This window comes from Phyllopteryx taeniolatus, chromosome 21 (genome assembly GCF_024500385.1).
Source record: "Phyllopteryx taeniolatus isolate TA_2022b chromosome 21, UOR_Ptae_1.2, whole genome shotgun sequence".
Taxonomy (NCBI): Eukaryota; Metazoa; Chordata; class Actinopteri; order Syngnathiformes; family Syngnathidae; genus Phyllopteryx; species Phyllopteryx taeniolatus.
In genome coordinates this window covers 16230629-16250593 of record NC_084522.1, presented here as the reverse complement: position 1 = coordinate 16250593, position 19965 = coordinate 16230629, and the positions used below count along the sequence as shown (strand labels likewise).

The 19965-nt window shown below is 43.7% G+C and overlaps 1 protein-coding gene across 1 annotated transcript in view; it reads right to left on the bottom strand.

The window, feature by feature from the left end:
• Positions 1 to 17987: 17987 nt before the first annotated feature.
• Positions 17988 to 19965, bottom strand: part of phf14 (PHD finger protein 14) — a 139202-nt gene continuing 137224 nt past the window's right edge. Inside the window, exon 18 of the mRNA XM_061759200.1 lies at positions 17988 to 18523. Coding sequence (XP_061615184.1) covers positions 18422 to 18523 — 102 coding nt within the window. The 3' untranslated portion in view covers positions 17988 to 18421. The remainder of the gene's footprint in view (positions 18524 to 19965) is intronic.

The following is a 19965-nucleotide window of genomic DNA, read 5'->3' as shown; positions in this document are numbered from 1 at the left end:
TTAGGCTCAACCAAAGTGTTGAGGGAGTCCGGTTTGATGACATCAGTATTAAGTCTGTGAGTTTTGCAGATGATGTGGTTCTGATGGCTTCATCAAAACGTGATCTTCAACGGTCGTTGGAGCCGGTCGCAGCATAGTGTGAAGTGGCTGAGATGAAAATCAGCACCTCCAAATCTGAGGCCTTGGTCCTCAACGGGAAAAGAATGGAGTGCCTTCTCCGGGTCAGGGAAAAGATCCTGCCTCAAGTGGAGGAGTTCAAGTATCTCAGGGTCTTGTTTCACGAGTGACTACAATGGGAGATCAACAGGCAGCATCTCCAGACATGCAGACTCTGTATCGGTTGTGATGACGGAGCTGAGCTGAAAGGTGAAGCTCTTGGTTTACCGGTCATTTTATGTACTTATCCTCACTTATGGTCACGAGCCATGGGTCGTGACCGAAAGAAGAAAATCGCGGCTACAAGTGGTCGAAATTAGTTTCCTCTGCAGGGTGTCCAGGCTCTCTCTTAGACATAGTATGAGAAACTCAGCCATCCGGGAGACTTACAGAGTCGAGCCGCTGCTCCTCCGCATTGATAGGAGCAACTTGAGGTGGCTCAGGCATCTGGGTAGGATGCCCCCTGGTGAGGTGTTCCGGGCATGTCCCACTAGGGGAAGGCCCCGGGGACAACCCAGGTCACACTTGAGAGACTACGTTTCTCCGCTGGCATGGGATCCCCCCAGAAAAGCTGGACGAAGTGGGTGAGGAGAGGGAAGTCTTGGCCTCCCTGTTTAAGCTGCTGCCCCACGAATTGACCTCAGATAAGCAGAAGAAAATGGATAGATGGATGGCTTGGAAAAAGTGCACACAAGTATGGAAATGCTAACCCCTGTGTACACACATTTTGGAGACAAGGAAATTTAGCAACGCAGATGGTGAGATCATAATCATGTGTCTCACACAGATTTTGCACTTTGTATAAGATTTTATGTTGTTAAGAAGAAGAAGAAGAAGAAGAAGAATCACCTTTTATTGTCATGAACATGCATCCATGCACACAAAATTTGTTCTCTGCATTTCACCCATCACAGTGAACACATACACATGTTAGTGGAACACACTGGAGCAGGGGGCAGCTGAAGCGCCCGGGGAGCATTTCGGGGTATCAGTGTCTTGCTCAAGGACACCACAGCCGTGAGTCCGGGGGGATGTTGGCGGATGGTCCAGTCGGGGTCTTGAACCTAGGTCCCCCACGGTGGCAGGCAATGATCCGGTCCCTTTCCGATCACTAAAATCATAAATCCCACATCGGTTCAGTTAAAGCTCCCTCAGTCCCTCAAGATCCACCCAACATTTCATGTCTTTTTGCTCCAACCTGTCTCCACCAGCACCGAGAGCCCTCCAGCCAGTACAGTAATAATAATAATTGGGGGCCCCCCATGCATTTCATGTGCCCCCACCCTTCCCTTTGAGACTGAGGTGTGGCGAAGGGTCTGCAGACAGGGGAAATAAAAAAAACCCTGATAATACAAAAGCTGGTCATAACACAAGCCAAAAGAGAAATACTCCATTCCAGTGTCAAACCAAAGACAATACAAAAGATAAACAAAAACTCAAATCACGCCAGCGTTACATTTGAAATATCCTTAAAAAAGGGGTATATGTTTTTATTATGATGATGATGATGATTATTATTAGTAGTAGTAATAGTAGTCGTCGTTTTCATCGTCATATTCCTTTAATTCTTTTAGGTGGAAGTAATGCGCATTCCAACCATAATGAGCAGAAAAAGAAACCATGGCTGATGACTTCTGTAGATTAACATTATTTTTTACAATGAATTAATTACACTGAACATCATAAAATATACAATGATATTATGTTAAATATATCCTCTCAAAATGAAGGCATGCCATTAGGCATTTCAGAAAGCTGCTTACTGTGTGTAAAGATCTGTGTGGAGGAAATGAAAACAGCCATAAGTCAAGAGCATGAACAATGATTAGGTTGTCAGGCTGATGTGGAATCTGGTCTCCTCAGGAGCCAATCAGGGGGAGGTCTATCTCCAGAGGTTGTGTGCACAGCACAATTTGGGCGGCAGATGGTATTTGAGTAGGAGTGGTGTGCAATTTACAGTAAACATATTTTTTATATTTTTTCATGGCAGGTCATGCAGACAGCAGTATGCAATTTAATAAGAGCATTCCAACAAACTGATAGTACAAGACTAAAGTGAGACAGAGTAACCTCAGTGTGACTCTCTAACAAGCCATAAACTTGTTTACTTTGGTAACTTGTGCAGCTTTTGAATACAGTAAAATCAACGACAGCAAGGGGGAGCATTACACAACAAGGTAATAGGTCAAAAACTAAAAACTGAGTGACAAACTACAGCTAAAACAAAAACACAAATCAGTCCAGTCGATCGCAGAGCACATATCGTTAAACGTACAACTTGTTCTTGTTGAGTCTCTGAAGTACTTGTCTAACATGTCGTCCATGATCTGCGACTGAACGGGAGAAAACCAGGATGTCATCCAGGTACACAAAAACACATTTTTTTATCATGTCACACAGGGCGTCATTGACTAGTAGCTGGAAGACAGCAGGGGCATTGGTCAGGCCGTAACGCATTACGATGTACACGTAGTGCCCTCTATGGGCGTTAAATGCTGTCTTCCACTCGTCTCCCTCCCTCCCGAATGTGGACAAGGCCTGTAGGCCTGGCGCAGATCCAACTTGGTGAAAACTGTTGCCCCGCGAAGGGGGGAAAAGGCAGAGTCAATCAGGGGCAAGGGGTACTTATTCTTATTGGTGATGTTATTAAGCCCAGATGGTCCACACATGGACGGAGGGTCTTGTCTTTTTTGTCCACAAAAAAGAAGCCTGCCCCCACCAGGGAAGAGGAGGGCCGGATAATACTTGCGGCCAATGACTCGCTGATGTAGGTCCCCATGGCCTCCCGCTCTGGACGAGAGATGCACCGAGCTGTAGTTCAATAGCGCAATCGTAAGGCCTGTGTGGGGTTAGAGAGGTGGCATGGTGTTTGCTGAATACTGGAGCTAGGTCATGGTAAATTGAGCGGGACACCTGATAGGTCAGGGGATTTACTCTGACTTCGGCCACTTGGGGGCACCGCAGCAGATCGCAAGCAGTTCTCATGACAGAAATTGCTCCATGAGGTGATCTTGGGAACGGTCCAGTCGATGCTGGGGTTATAGAGCCTCAGCCAAGGCAAGCCAAGCACGATTGGAACTTGAAGACCAGGGAAAACATGAAAACTTAAAGTCTCAAGATGGTTACCTGATAGCTTGAGGGAAACGGGAGCAGTCTCTTGCTGGATATGGGTGATCAGCCGCCCATCAAGGGCAGTGGTATTCTTGGGAGTGGTCAGAGCCAGTAGATGAATTTTCATCTGTTTAACTTGGCGGTGGTCAACGAGATTCTCGTCAGCTCCAGAGTCTACTAGGGCTAAAACGGGCAGAGACGGATCATTCCAGCAGATGGTAGCAGAGATCTGAAAACGGACAGAAGAGGAGGAACTTGCATTCTGACTCACCAACTCCTCCTTTATTGCCAGTTTGATGGACGTGTGGGACAGTTTGCGATGTAGTGGCCCGCCTCTCCACAATACAAGCACAGATTAAAGGTTCTCCTGCGTGTTTTCTCCAAATCTGAGAGTTTTGTTCGGCCAAGTTGCATGGGTTCACCGATCTCGGGAAGCGGGGCTGGTGACGAAGTCTGCGGCTCAAAGGAGGATTTGAGCGTGGAGTGCTGTGGAGAAGGAAGCGGGGTAGGCGGAGTCTGTGACTTCGAGTTGCGTTCCTTCCTCCCCTCACGGAGACAACAATACAGTCTGATAGAAAAATCAGCTGATCTAGGGAGCTTGGCTCATCCCTGGAGGCCAACTCGTCTTTAAGAGACTAATTTAGGGCCCCCCTCAAAACTTCCTGTAGTGCCTCATCATTACTGTTACTCCTGGCAGCGAGAGTCCGAAAAGTGATCGCAAATTCAGCCACACTGCGAGAGCTTTGTCGGAGTGACATCAGCCGTTTAGCGGCCTCCCTCCCGCGCACTGGGTGGTCAAAAATATTCTTCATCTCCATGGAAAAAGAAATTTTGACGCACAGACGGCTGACCGTTTCTCCCATTCCGCTGTGGCCCGCGAGAGCGCTGTACCCCGGAGACAGCCGATGAGATAGGCAATTTTAGCGTTGTCGGTGGAGTACGACTGCGGTTGCTGTTCAAACACAAGTGAACACTGGACCACCAAAAAGGCGCAACAAGACCCTAGATTGCCGTCGTAAGGGGCTGGTGCGGGTGCATACGGTTCACGCATTACGTGGGTGAGGGGGGCAGTAGGAGTGGTGGATGCTGCAGCAGGTGGCTGTGCGCAAGGTTGGAGTAAGACAAATTGATTTTGGCGGGATGTGAGAGCTTGTGAGAAATCACGTACCATTTGAATCAGCAGGGTGAGGGCTTGGTCGTGTTGCTCCAAAAGCTCTTTCCGGTAACTGTTTGGCGAAGGGGATCCGTCTCCGCTGGGTCTATGACAGGCCCGACCATGCTGTCAGCATTCAGGTTGCAAGTTGGATCCAGATGTAGAGAGGACAGGGAGGTGAGTTTGTGAATAATTTATTGCAGCTTGGAAGTGAACAAAGGAACTCCAAGAACTAAATCAGGTATTGGCAGGGTTCCAACGAGGACCGGTCTGGCAGGGTAGGAGTGGACCGCAAGAGGTGAGCACTGGTTTGCGGGGAGCAAGGGCAGATGGCAGACTGGGGACAAAGAACAAGAATTCGGTAGCGGTAACTCACTATGTCTTCAGAAAGCAAAAAGATAGGCAAGGTGGCTAGGCTAGGCTACGAACTTGACGTAGAGCGTTGATAGTCTGGCGACGAGTTGGAGTCCCACAGCGTCTTAAGAGTAGTCAGGTGTAATTAGGATGACAAGGTGCAGCTGCTAGACTCCAACTCGTCAACCCTGCAAAGCACTCATGACACACACACACACACGGGCTGGACTCAGGGTGCTGAAACAGCAGCCCTGACATTGTCAAATTTAACAGTGTTGGGAGGCGTAACCAGAAAACATTTCATCTTTCACCGTAACCAGATAGAACCGTTACCATGGCGACAACAAGTTGTTGTCAAACAATGGATCGGCATGTCAGTGTTCTGTCAAATCCTGCTCTAAAGCTTCGGTAAACATTGGTTTGTGCGTGTGAATAAATGTCGACAACGGCGAATAATTCTGTTGATAACGGCAAGCACAGGAGGCCATGCGTCGGTCTCAATACGCAATCCTATTGGTTGATGTTAAGATGGGCTGTCGGAGAGTTGTCGTTGATATGTCACACTACATACAAGATATCCCAAAAAATTAAACATGCTGGACTTTTCATTTTGGCGTAGTAGGGTTATCGTAATTGGGCCAGTATCAGGGCAAGAATCCTCTCATCTGTTCTAAGCATTCCGTAATGTCGGGTAACAGCGACGTAAGATTGTCCTTCCTTATGTCAAAGTTTCACCTTCTCATGAATGTTCAGTCACTTCCCCTTCTTTTTTGGCTCACCAGAAGCCTTAGATGAAGCATGTTTGGGTAGCATTATCAACATTATAGAATTGTGTTGTTATTTTAACATTCAAGACAATGTAAAACCGATGCTATTCAAATTCTCTTTTTTTAAGCGTCCTTGAGCAAGACACTGATACCCTGAAAATGCTCCCCGGGCGCTTCAGCTGCCCTCTGCTCCAGTGTGTTCCACTAACATGTGTATGTGTTCACTGTGATGGGTAAAATGTAGAGAAAAAATTTTCATGTGCATGCATGACATGTTCATGACAATAAAAAGTGATTCTTCTTCTTCTTCTTGTTTCGTTGGTCTGTATGCATTTAGTTTTCTTGTCTGTTCGGTCTTTCTCTGGTTGTTGTCTTATATCTGTATAGTGACTCTGCCACCAGGCCAAAGAGTATCTCTGTGTTTTTGGCTCTTTGCATTTTTTTATTTCGCTGCTACTAGGCTTATTTTTATTTTATTGGTAAAAAAATCCTACTTGAGTTTACTGCTTAAAATTCAGTCAGGCATGGCTCCCTGAATTTGGCTCCATCTGCCCCCACCATACGAATTGTGACATCTAAGGCATGTAGACTGACAGAAACATTTTTCATGCCATGATTTGTAAACACTATTCATCGATTCATTCAGTCATTGCGTGAATAAAAGTGTCATATGTTCGGCGCTTTTTTTTCACTTTTTAGGCTATGATGGCAATATAAAGGTAAGGTTTTGTTATAGTCTTAATCTATTCCGAACAACAACTAGGAGCAGGGATTGGCAATTAATTTTCCCAGCAAGGTGCCAGATGACAAACTGCAACAGCTGTTGAGGGCCATTACGCATTAATGTTCAATATAAATAGGTTTCACATCTTTAAGCAGTAAATTACTTTATTTTATTGATTTTGATAAACTGCTACGTGTCTACTGTTGATGTAATATAGGTTATTAAAATTCGCAAATAAAAATATATAAAAAATTAACTAGTCTTATTAACATAGCAGAACATACCTATACAAACAGTACATTATCCTATTTCATCAATATTAAATACCACTATTTAATGAACAAAATGTGCATTCTGTGACAGAAGTATTTCAGAGAGCAGTATTCAAATAATTAGATGACAATGTTGTGACAAAGTGTAGGTTTCCTTGACTGAGTTCAAGGCATAACAAAAGGTTGTCCCGTCATGTTCTGCAATGGTAATGTCGTGAGGTGGATCCTTGTTGGTTTTCCCAATGAAATAGAACTGGGAATTTAAAAAAAAAAAAGATAAATCCAGATAAGATGTGTAGCATATACCTGTCATTCCCCATCATATTTACCACTCCTACTACAATATGAGGTCTTTTATTGGTTGATATATTCCAGGAGGACTGTACATTGGCTGATAATTTTCACAAGGTAGACAATCTTCTGTTCAGGGCCAATGATGGGTGATGTCTGTAATTTCCATAAAGCTGTAATAGAAAGGACAATAAGCAGCTTGTATCTGTACAGCCTTGCAGGGTATTTACCTTTTTATGCGGGTGTAAATTTGATAAGTGCCAAGGACATGCTTTTTCAGATAGATTTCCTTTTGGTATCAGAAGCACGTGTGTGCGTACAAAACATATCCTTCAGGTGTTTTCATGTCTACAAAAATGTAAACAATTCTGATTTTTTTTTTTTTTTTTTTGTCAATATGGGGTGCTGTGTGTACATTAATGAGGAAAAAAATGAACTTAAATGATTTTAGCAAATGGCTGCAATATAACAAAGAGTGAAAAATGTAAGGCGGTCTGAATACTTTCCATACCCACTGTGTGTATATGTGTATATTAGTGACTCTGATCCAGTTGTCAAAGCAAACCCCCCCCAATACACACACGCACACACACACACACACAACTGATAGACTCTACATTCCTCCCTGAGGCCCTGCTATGCGAGGCGGCCACTAAAGGACGCCTGCTGGACCTTAACCTAATTAGCAGCTTCCTGTCAAATCTGGATTCTCCTCAATTACATGATGGTGAATGTTTACAGCAGAACAGACTATTACCCTTGATTTAAAAAAACGACACGTGACTGTCTCTTCGAGATGCCTCCACATTTTAGTGAGCATGGCCAAGGAATCATTGTTTTCCATACAATCCCCAGACACGGTTTTATGAAATGAAATGCACATATAGCCTGCTAAACTTACCTGACACAGTCATAATATAAGCAGGAACATATCTAAGTAATGATTGTTTAGCTGAGCTTGTTTTACCATAGAGTAGCTTTTTCTTCGTTATTTTGTTTGCCTTTGTGCTGATTCGCTAGGTTTTTATTTATTCTTTTTTTTTTTTTTTTTTTTTAATGAAACCATTACTCTAGGTAGTGTGTGAAAGAATGACCTCCTGGTCAAGTCCTCTACCACAGCATTCCCAATAAGGTGTTAACTGTTAAAAGATAAAAGGAACCAATTATACATTAAATACAAGGGCATAGGACACTTGGAACTTCTTTTCCTTTGGGCTTGTCCCTTTAGGGGTCGCCACAGCATGTCATCCTTTTCCATGTAAGCCTATCTCCTGCATCCTCCTCTCCAACACCAACTGCCCTCATGTCTTCCCTCATGACATCCATCAACCTTCTCTTTGGTCTTCCTCTAGCTCTCTTGGCTGGCAGCTCCATCCTCATCATCCTTCTAGCTCTATCCTAGTATATCTATATCAGAATCATCTTTATTTGCCAAGTATGTCCAAAAAACACACAAGGAATTTGTCTCCGGTAGTTGGAACCGCTCTAGTACGACAACAGACAGTCAATTGACAGAGAACACTTTGGAGACATAAAGACATTGACAAAAAACAGTCACTGAGGAATAAAGGGTTAATAGTTATCTGGTAATGCCGGTACATTTTAAATTTTTTTTTTGACAATTGTGCAAAAGATGCAGAGTCCTCTAGCACTTAGAGCAGTTTGAATGACTAATACTGCAATAGTCCGGTGCAATGACCATTGTGCAAAGGGCGCCGAGACTTCAAGGAGTGTATGCGGTTTAAAGTGACGCGAAGTAGCGCGATAATCTGGGACAATGTCGATTGTGCAAATGTTGCAGATACTCCTCAGTCAGTGTGCAAATGGAGCGGATGCTACTCTGGCATGAGTGGCCAGTATTGGTCAACAACAGATATGCAAATAGTGCAGCTTTGCAAGACTACTACAGTGAGTGCACGAGTAATATATAATTGGCCCCACACAAATGTGACAATGAACTCAAGACAAAAAATTGGCAGCATGCTGTCATGGAATAAGTTAGCTGTTTAAGAAGTTGATGGCAAGAGGGAAGAAGCTGTTAGAATGTCTGCTAGTTCTAGTTTGCATTGATTGCATATCTATATCTATATATAGATATAAATGTGTATATAGTCCTTCACCCTTGCTCTCTCTTCTCCCTGTAGCCTCACTCTTCCCCCACCACCTTTCTCATTCATGCACATATATTCTGTCTTCAGCTAATCTTCATTCCTCTCTTTTCAAGTGCATGCCTCCATCTTTCTAACTGTTCCTCCACCTGCTCCCTGCTTTCACTGCAGATCACAACGTCATCTGCAAACATCATGGTCCACGGGGATTACAGTCTAACCTCATCTGTCAGCCTATCCATCACCACTGCAAAAAGGAAGGCGCTCAGCGCTGATCCCTGATGCAGTCCCACCTCCACCTTAAATTTGTCTGTCACACCTACAGAACACCTCACCACTGTTCTGCTGCCTTCATACATATCCTGTATTATTCTAACATACTTCTCTGCCACTCCAGACTTCCGCATGCAGTACCACTTTTCCATCAACATCCTCAAGGCATCCAGCCATCAACTTTCTTTTACCGCTTCTCCTCACTAGGGTCGTGGGCTGCTGGATGCTATCCCAGCTATCTTCAGGCGGGAGGCGGAGTACACCCTGAACTGGTCGCCAGCCAATCGCAGGGCACATAGAGACAAAGAACCATTCACACTCACATTCAAACCTACAGGCAATTTCGAGTCCTCAATCAACCTACCACGCATGTTTTTGGGACCTGGGAGGAACCAGAGTGTCCGGAGAAAACCCACGCAGGCACGGGAAGAACATGCAAACTCCACACAGGCGGGGCCGGGATTTGAACCCCTGTCCCCAGAACTGTGAGGCAGATGTGCTAACCAGTCACACACCGTGCCGGCCATCCTCAAGGCAAATAATATATCTGTGGTACTCTTTCTAGGCATGAAACCATACTCGCCATGTTGCTCGCAAATACTCACTTCCTGAGTCTAGCCTCCACTACTCTTTCCCATACATTTCAAAACTTCAAAAAGTTTTTTTTCCCAGTAATAAGGTAGTGAACATAGTGCAAATATGTAAACATAAAATGCAAACTATAAGAAAAATGTCATCAAATTATTTCTTATTATCTATCAGTCGACCTATCTGGGCTTCAAACCCTTGCTGGGCTGAGTTCGGTTGAGCCAGCAACTCTTCGCGGTGACTCTGACTGGCCTCCTTGGACTCACGGAGGAAGTGGAGGGTGTCATCTTGTTCCCGCCGACGTTTATGAAGCCCTGTGGATGTTTCGGCTGGGTGGGTGCTGGAGCTAGAGGCAGGGTGACTCCTGAGCATCCAAGCTTCTCTGGTCTGCTCTCTGCTCTTACTTCCACCCTCGCTGATGTGCCAACCACAGGAAAGACAACATCATGATGCCCTGAGTTCAATATGGAACAGCGTCTTGTCTCTATTAAATCCTTTGTTTGCAGGCATGGCAGGAGATGGTGAAGGGCTGAGGGTGCAGGCAGCATTCTCCTCCAAGTGCTCTACAATACAGTACATATGAATAATTGGTTATCAAACAGAATCAGAATCATCTTTATTTGCCAAGTATGTCCAAAAAACACACAAGGAATTTGTCTCCGGTAGTTGGAGCCGCTCTAGTACGACAACAGACAGTCAATTGACAAAGAACACACACAGACATTGTATTATAGACGTCACTTTTGTTACTTTTACAAATCTGTTGTGATGTTTCTGTCCTTAGCCATAATCAGCTTTGCCACAGTGGTGGATGCAGTCGCGCTGATGTAGTTCGTAGCTGCATCATGTGTTCTCTAGAACATATGGGCCAGGAGAATTTGTCCTCCTGTGTGGACCTAAACACCGGCCAGTGTTATTGTCCACATAGACTCGAGGGGGGAAAACGTTTACATTGCAGCTATTTTTCTCAGTACATTTTTGCATGACAAATATTTTGTAATACCATTTTTTTTGTTATATCCAGATTAGGGATATGACATGGTCGGTGATAAACGATTGATCAGTTGAAACAATCTTCAGAACGTGCATCCCTAGTTAACAGGTCTTTCATGGCTACATAGTATTTTACTTGTAAACATTCTCCACATAAACAGGTTGTGAAAACAATATCTCCCACGAAGCCACCACGCTAATGTTAGCCATTCTTAGCATGGGCTGCATTGTAACTCGCATAGTGAAAATGTATTTTGCACTCCTGCAACAATACCATATACAACCCCAATTCCAATGAAGTTGGGACGTTGTGTTAAACATAAATAAAAACAGAATACAATTATTTGCAAATCATGTTCAACCTATATTTAATTGAATACACTACAATGACAAAATATTGAATGTTCAAACTGATAAACTATATTGTTTTTAGCAAATAATCATTAACTAAGAATTTTATGGCTGCAACACGTTCCAAAAAAGCTGGGACATGTGGCAAAAAAGACGGAGAAAGTTGAGGAATGCTCATCAAACACCTGTTTGGAACATCCCAAAGGTGAACAGGCTCATTGGGAACAGGTGGGTGCCATGATTGGCTAGAAAAGGAGCTTCCCTGAATTGCTCAGTCATTCACAAGCAAAGATAGGGCGAGGTTCACCGCTTTGTGAACAAGTGTGTGAGAAAATAGTCGAACAGTTTAAGGGCAATGTTCCTCAACGTACAATTGCAAGGAATTTAGGGATTTCATCATCTACGGTCCATAATATCATCAAAAGGTTCAGAGAATCTGGAGAAATCAATGCATGGAAGCGGCAAGGCCGAAAACCAACATTAAATGCCCGTGACCTCCGATCCCTCAGGCGGCACTGCATCAAAAACTGACATCAATGTGTAAAGCATATCACCACATGGGCTCAGGAACACTTCAGAAAACCAATGTCAGTAAATACAGTTCGGCGCTACATCCGTAAGTCCAACTTAAAACTCTACTATTCAAAGCAAAAGCCATTTATCAACACCACCGAGAAACACCGCTGGCTTCTCTGGGCCCTACAACAGCGTGGCATCGTAGTAAAAGAGTGCGGGTACTAGACTGGCCTGCCTGCAGTCCAGACCTGTCTCCCATTGAAAATGTGTGGTGCATTATGAAGCGTAAAATACGACAACGGAGACCCCGGACTGTTGAACAGCTGAAGCTGCACATCAAGCAAGAATGGGAAAGAATTCCACCTACAAAGCTTCAACAAACATTTATTGAATGTTGTTAAAAGAAAAGGTGATGTAACACAGTGGTAAACATGACCCTGACATTCTCGAGACATACAAGTTGTGTGTGCATGTTTTAACAAATTCACCATCGGAATATGGCTTGGATAGCTAGTAGGCCATAAAGCTCAAGATAGCTATCACCTGGGTTGGGTAATCTCCCTCCAAACGGGGGCGCTACTTGAGCTCCTGTCTGATCTCCACTTCTAGATAGTCAAAGATGAAGAAGGGCTGATCGTGACCTGACCGGTGGTGGGCACACATTCAAACATACATGCTTACATACACATACGTCTCTTTCCACTCAACTAGGCCGATACCTGTTCTGCCATTAAACATCATTCATCTGCGAGCTCTAGCTTTGCACAATCAGCTGTTCAAGGACAGTTGTGCTGGCACCTGCAGCAGAAGGATTATCATCTGAGGTGACGGAAGAGGTGTCAGCTTTGCTGGAACCGGCCTGTGAAGGATCCTTTGCCCGAGACAGCTGCTCACTGTCTGCTATAAGCTGTGCAAGTAGTTTGCTAAGTTGCTCCAAGAGCAACCTCCTTTTTTTTGCCGGTTTAAATAAGTTTAAAAAAAAAAAAAAAAAAAAAAAAGGCTGCCCCTCCGTAGCCACTGCTGCCTCTGTACACCACCACAAAACCTAACAACTCAACCACCAAGGTCAGAAAAATATTCCAAAAATAATACAGAAAAGAGAAGAAAATGGAAGTCACATCTTTGTCCTCCAACAGCGAATGCTGCTGACAACTCAAAATGTGGCCAAATGGAGGACAATTTCCCGACAACGCCTTGAAAATTGCACCACAGGAAATGCACGTTGACCACTACTCTTAATAATAGGTCACACAGATGCGTTACTCTAGAGAGGATAGGAGACGGACGTTTTATTGATTAAAAATTACTTTATTTAAAATAACACAAAGATGTCAAAAGTGCACAATTTGAGTGCCAAAAATACCAAAATTAATGAAAATAATACCACACTATAATATTATACTTTAATAAAAACAAACAGAAATGACATGATTAAATGGAATTTAAAAAATTGGAACACTTTTTGTCACACATTCTCCTTCAATGCACAATGTGCTGCGTTGTCATTCTGGTGTAACCTGGGGTTAGAATATGACAGACATATGGTAGACAGTGCAGTACTGTAAAGTACTGTAGCTCCTCTCTTGGCTTCTCAGTACAGCAGTAATATCGTTCTTCTGCAGAGGATAAAGAATATATGTCTGTGAGTATTGTTATATTATCTGTTCACACGTTGCTGTATAGTTTGTGGTACATCCAATATCCATAGCTTACAGGGTAACAACACATAGCTGCTAATTGTTAGCCCGCGCTCCAATAGTGTTTCCCATTGTATGTTAGCATTAAGGTAGCGGAGGCTATGTGGTTGTTTTAAATACACTAGTAATTCTCTTTGATTTATGTTCCCGTCAGCTGAGAGTGGCAATAAACAGCTTAAAACCTCTTTTTTGGGGGGGAAGAATATTTCCTAATTATATCTGCTAAATGTGTTATGTGGTTTTACAAATGATGACACAACACACCCTTCTGACAAGAAAGTTGTCAGGTAAGCACCATTCTTCGTGTTTTGTACATAATCTTCAACTGGTGCTTTTTAATATTCTGCCGGAGTAAGTGAGTGAATGGCATAAGTGGGAGACTGGTGGGACACTTTGTCATTAATGTGCCCATTGCTGTTATCATACGCCTAATGACATCGCTCTCAGATGGCATGCTTGGAGCTCAACTGTGGGGAGCCTCAAACGACTGCAGAAGCCGACGCTTCAGTCCCAACATCAATTATGTCTTGTCACCCAAAACAGAAGCCTCGAGATAATGTCTTTCATGGTCCAACAATCTTACAGGGCTTCCCTCCTGCCTGGACTTGAAATGGGCAAATTAATAGTCTCTTTGAAACAAATGGTCATTACACCCCACGGTGCCTTAATATCAGTATGCAGAGTATTGGCATCCTGGCTTTGACTGCTGATAGAAAATAGATCTGAGAATCATACTTAAAGGGAAAACTGTTTGACAAGGTTGCATAGAAGGTTGCATGTATGATGAAACCCCTCCCCCACACAAACTCTCCTATGCATGTGTCATGCAATTTTCTCATAGTTATGTTTCCTCTGCCCTGTTTCGGACAGAAAGAATGTTCATTTAGCCTTATAAAGTGGGTAAGGCGATGTCATTCATTCACATTCCATCACGTATCCTGTTTAGGGTCATGGGTGAGCTGGAGCCAATCCTAGCAGTGCAGGTGCAGTCCGTCCTGGACTGGTCACCAGTCAATCGCACGAGTGTCATTTCAGTTCGCATAAATGACATGTTTCAGAATGATCGAAATACAATTCAAGAGAACCAGGATCTAACACTATCCATATTGACAAACTGGATTAACCACGTTTTGTCAAATGGCTCAAATAAGAGGATCTTTTCTTTAAAAGAATGTATTGAAATAGGGCTAATATTTTTGAATATATATGTATATATATATCCATTCCATCCATCCATTTTCAACACCGCTTATCCTGGTTAGGGTCGCGGGACGCTGGAGCCTATCCCAGCTGACTTCGGGCGAAAGGCGGACTACACCCTGAACTGGTCGCCAGTCAGTCGCAGGGCACATATAGACACGGACAAACATTCGCACTCACATTCCCACCGTCACTGAGTGGGAACTGAACCCACACTGCCTGCACCAAAGTCAGGCGAGTGTACCACTACACCATCAGTGACATGTATATATATATATTTTTTTAATTTTTTTAACAGAGGAGGCAGTTGTGTAAAAATGCTAATATTATTAAAAGCACTTACTATGTTGTAATGTGGTGGTCTACTATCTTGGATTAAGGGGTCCCCAGACTGTTCAGAAAGTATACCTTATTCACGATGTACATTAGCCCTTTTCCACTGCAGGAACCTTTTCAGGAACTTCCTGCCCATTTTTAAGAACAAAGGTGATGTGCAGAGCTATGGGAACTATAGAGGAATAAAGTTGATGAGCCACACAATGAAGTTATGGGAAAGAGTAGTGGAGGCTAGACTCAGGACAGAAGTGAGTATTTGCGAGCAACAGTATGGTTTCATGCCAAGAAAGCGTACCACAGATGCATTATTCGCCTTGAGGGTGTTGATGGAAAAGTACAGAGAAGGTCAGAAGGAGCTACATTGTGTCTTTGTGGATCGAGAGAAAGCCTATGACAGAATACCCAGAGAGGAACTGTGGTTCTCCATGGAGTGGCAGAGAAGTATGTTAGAATAATACAGGATATGTATGAGGGCAGCAGAACAGCGGTGAGGTGTGCTGTAGGTGTGACAGACGAATTTAAGGTGGAGGTGGGACTGCATCAGGGATCAGCCCTGAGCCCCTTCCTTTTTGCAGCGGTGATGGATAGGCTGACAGATGAGGTTAGACTGGAATCCCCGTGGACCATGATGTTTGCAGATGACGTTGTGATCTGCAGTGAAAGCAAGGAGCAGGTGGAGGAACAGTTAGAAAGATGGAGGCATGCACTTGAAAAGAGAGGAATGAAGATTAGCCGAAGACAGAATATATGTGCATGAATGAGACGGGTGGTGGGGGAAGAGTGAAGCTACAGGGAGAAGAGAGAGCAAGGGTGGAGGATTATATACACATTTATATCTATATATAGATATAGATATAGGTATGCAATCAATGCAAACTAGAACTAGCAGACATTCTAACAGCTTCTTCCCTCTTGCCATCAACTTCTTAAACAGCTAACTTATTCCATGACATGTACGAGGGCAGCAGAACAGTGTTGAGATGTGCTGTAGGTGTGACAGAGGAGTTCAAGAGATAGCGAGGGTTGAGGACTTTAAATACTTGGGGTCAACCGTCCAGAGCAATGGTGAGTGTGGTCAATAAGTGACGAAACGGGTCCAAGCAGGTTGGAACAGGTGGAGGAAGGTGTCAGGTGTGTTCTGTGACAGAAGAGTCTCTGGTTGGATGAAGGGCAAAGTTTATAAAACAGTGGTGAGGCCAGCCATGATGTACGGATCAGAGACAGTGGCACTGAAGAGACAACAGGAAGCAGAGCTGAAGGTGGCGGAAATGAAGATGTTGAGGTTCGCTCTCGGAGTGACCAGGTTGGATAAAATTAGAAATGAGCTCAGAGGGACAGCCAAGGTTCGATGTTTTGGAGACAAAGTTAGGGAGAGCAGACTTGGATGGTTTGGACACGTCCAGAGGAGAAATAGTGAGTATATTGGTAGAAGGATGATAATGATGGAGCTGCTAGGCAAGAGAGCTCGAGGAAGAGCAAAGAGAAGGTTGATGGACGTCATGAGGGCAGTTGGTGTTCGAGAGGAGGATGCAGGAGATAGGCTTACATGGAAAAGGATGACGCGCTGTGGCGACCACTAACGGGACGAGCCCAAAGGAAAAGAAGTGCTCTTATGATTCATCCCGATTAATCAAAATTAAAATCTGATTTAAAAAAATAATAATCAATTGACAACCCTTATATAACTGGCCGGATGTGAACCCGGGTCCCCAGAACTGTGAGGGGCAGATGTGCTAGCCAGTCGCTCACCGTGCTGCCTATATATATATATATATATATATATATATATATATATATATATATATATATATATATATATATATATATATATATATATATATATATATATATATATATATATATATATATATATATATATATATATAGTCGGCGGCACGGTGAACGACTGGTTAGAGCGTCAGCCTCACAGTTCTGAGGTGCGGGGTTCAATCCCCGTCCCCGCCTGTGTGGAGTTTGCATCTTCTCCCCGTGCCTGCGTGGGTTTTCTCCGCGCACTCCGGTTTCCTCCCACATCCCAAAAACATGCGTGGTAGGTTGATTGAAGATTCTAAATTGCCCGTAGGTGTGAATGTGAGTGCCAATGGTTGTTGGTAAACCGGTTCAGGGTGTCTTGAAGTTAGCTGGGATAGGCTCCAGCACTCCCGCGACCCTTGTGAGGAGAAGCGGCTCAGAAAATGGATGGATGGAGTGCATCAACAGGACCCTTGTACGTTTCCTCTAAGAAAGTGGATTAAAACCATAGATTATTATTTTGAAATGAACCCCATATTTCAGCCACTGGAGGCTTCAAAACAGTAATGGGCCATTTTCCTAAGACATTTTGGCATTCAAATTTGGAAAAAGATAACTTTAGAATAATTGTTTTTCTCATAATCAATTATGACCTTTTGATGGATAAAAACCACCAATAATTGAAATACTCATATCAGTAAAATTGATTGATTTTCAAAAGGAGATTCAGTGGGCCATGTGTTTACCGTTATTGATCAAATTATATGAAAATGACCCACAGATTTTTGTGCCTCAAACCTTTAGGGATGTGTAGGCATAAGAAAGTATTGGTATTTCACTGAGCGTGAAATGATCGGTGGCATGGTTTCAGGGCATTCTTTGAGTCATTCAAATTCGGCAGGGTTGTTAACAACACTCTTCTCTGTGGTGTGTCAAATTCACAAGAACTTTATTTTTGCTTCATAGGGACTTTAAGAGGCGGCACGGTGGCCGACTGGCTTCAATGCTTCAATGGCAGCATGGTGATTGACTGGTTAGAGCGTCTGCCTCACAGTTCTGAGGACCCGGGTTCAATCCCCGGCCCCGCCTGTGTGGAGTTTGCATGTTCTCCCCGTGCCTGCGTGGGTTTTCTCCGGGGACTCCGGTTTCCTCCCACATCCCAAAAACATGCATTAATTGGAGACTCTAAATTGCCCGTAGGCATGACTGTGAGTGCGAATGGTTGTTTGTTTCTATGTGCCCTGCGATTGGCTGGCAACCAGTTCAGGGTGTGCCCTGCCTCCTGCCCGATGACAGCTGGGATAGGCTCCAGCACGCCCGCGACCCTAGTGAGGAGAAGCGGCTCAGAAAATGGATGGATGGATGGATGGGACTTTAAGAAAATAATACCTACAAGAATGTGAAGTGTAGAGACAGAGAACTTCACGGCTGATGTTTGAACATGGGGAGACAGTTCACTCACTCTGTGTCACAACTTGTCAATAAAACAGGTAAAGCTTGTGTGAATGCGAAACATAATCTTCCTTAGCATTTGAAAATCGATTGCATTACACACACAGAAGCTGTTTATGAGACTTCTGGCACTTCCAACCTTAGACTCATCTGAGCTGAAGAAGCCTCTATGTACTGTTTGATGAAGATGTTTGTCTATCTGCGTTACACTCTTCTCAAATTCTTCTGGGGTGATACTAACATTATTTACTGATGCTGTTTAAGAGCGACAAACTTTTGTAGTTTCTGTGTAGTTAAAAGGTGCTGTGCTTGGTTGCTAGCAAATGATCAAACTGGAGGGAAATTCAATCGGTGGTTTATCTTCAGTTCTTGCTCGGATATCGCCTCTTCACCGGAGTACTCTTCCTCCAGTCGCTCCTCTTCTTCATCCTGGAAACACATGACACACTGCTATTATTAAAGGCAGTTATGAAATACATTAGCAGTGCAGAGGACACACATACTTTCATCACACGTACTCATCATTTTGTGTTTGGCTCTTAGTAATTGCATATCTTCTCCGACCGATCGACACACATCTGCCTCGCAGTTCTGAGGACCGGGGTTCAATCCCCGGCCCCGCCTGTGTGGAGTTTGCATGTTCTCCCCGTGCCTGCGTGGGTTTTCTCCGGGCACTCCGGTTTCCTCCCACATCCCAAAAAAATGCATGCTAGGTTAATTGACAACTCTAAATTGCCCGTAGGTGCGAATGGTTGTTTGTTTAAATGTGCCCTACGATTGGCTGGCGACCAGTTCAGGGTGTGCCGCGCTGGGATAGGCTCCAGCACGCCCGCGACCCTAGTGAGGAGAAGCGGCTCAGAAAATGGATGGATGGATGGATAATAATAATAAAAATAACAACATTCTTGCCTCACCATATCGCCACACTATTAAGCACTGTGTGTTGTGTGCTTGTGTATGTGTGAGTGTGTGTTTTCCTGTGGGTATATTTTGTGTTTATTTGTGTTTATATGTAGGGATGGGATCTTGTTCTTGTACTTTTCTGGGTCGTTTTTGCAAAATGGAGAGCAGATGTAATAAACTCTTATACATAGACCCTTTCCAAAAAATGTGAATATCATAATTCCATAATTCCATTCATAATGTTAACCTTTCATAGATTATAGTTTCAGGGCTCACAATTTACAACAAATTCAAGTATTTATTTGTTTATTTTTACACAATTTCTGTTTCCAGCTCATAAGACACACAGAATCAGGAATTAAAAAAATGTGAATACTCACCATTTACTTCTTAGTTTTTGAAGAAGAAAAAGAGAATTTAGGGTCACATCAAAATATGATACGTTCAAAACAATATATTAATCTTCAATACTTGGTTGGGAATCGCTTTGCTTCAATCACTGCCTCGATGCGCCGTGGCATCGAGGCAATCAGCCTGTGGCGTTGCCTGGGAGTTATGGAAGCCCCGATTCCCTTGATGCTTGCTGTCAGTTCTTCTTTGTTTTTGGGTATGGTGCCCCTCATTTTCCTCGTGATAATACCCCATCGATTCTCACTGGGATTATCTCTGCGAGATTCTTGAATCTTCTCTGTTTGATAATCCGCTGGTTTTGCCTTTATTAACAATCATTTTGGACGCCTGTATCCGTGATCTTGATCTTTTTGTCATGACCCATAGGGGATGGTAGGAACGTAAATCAACCAGGAAAGTGAGAGCTTTCCCTTTCGGCTCAGCTCCTTCTTTACGACAGATCGATACAGAGTCCGCATTACTGCAGATGGTTCACCAAAGCGCCTGGCGATTTTGTGTTCCATTCTTACTTCACACGTGAACAAGACCCCAAGATGGATAACTTGAACTCGTCCACT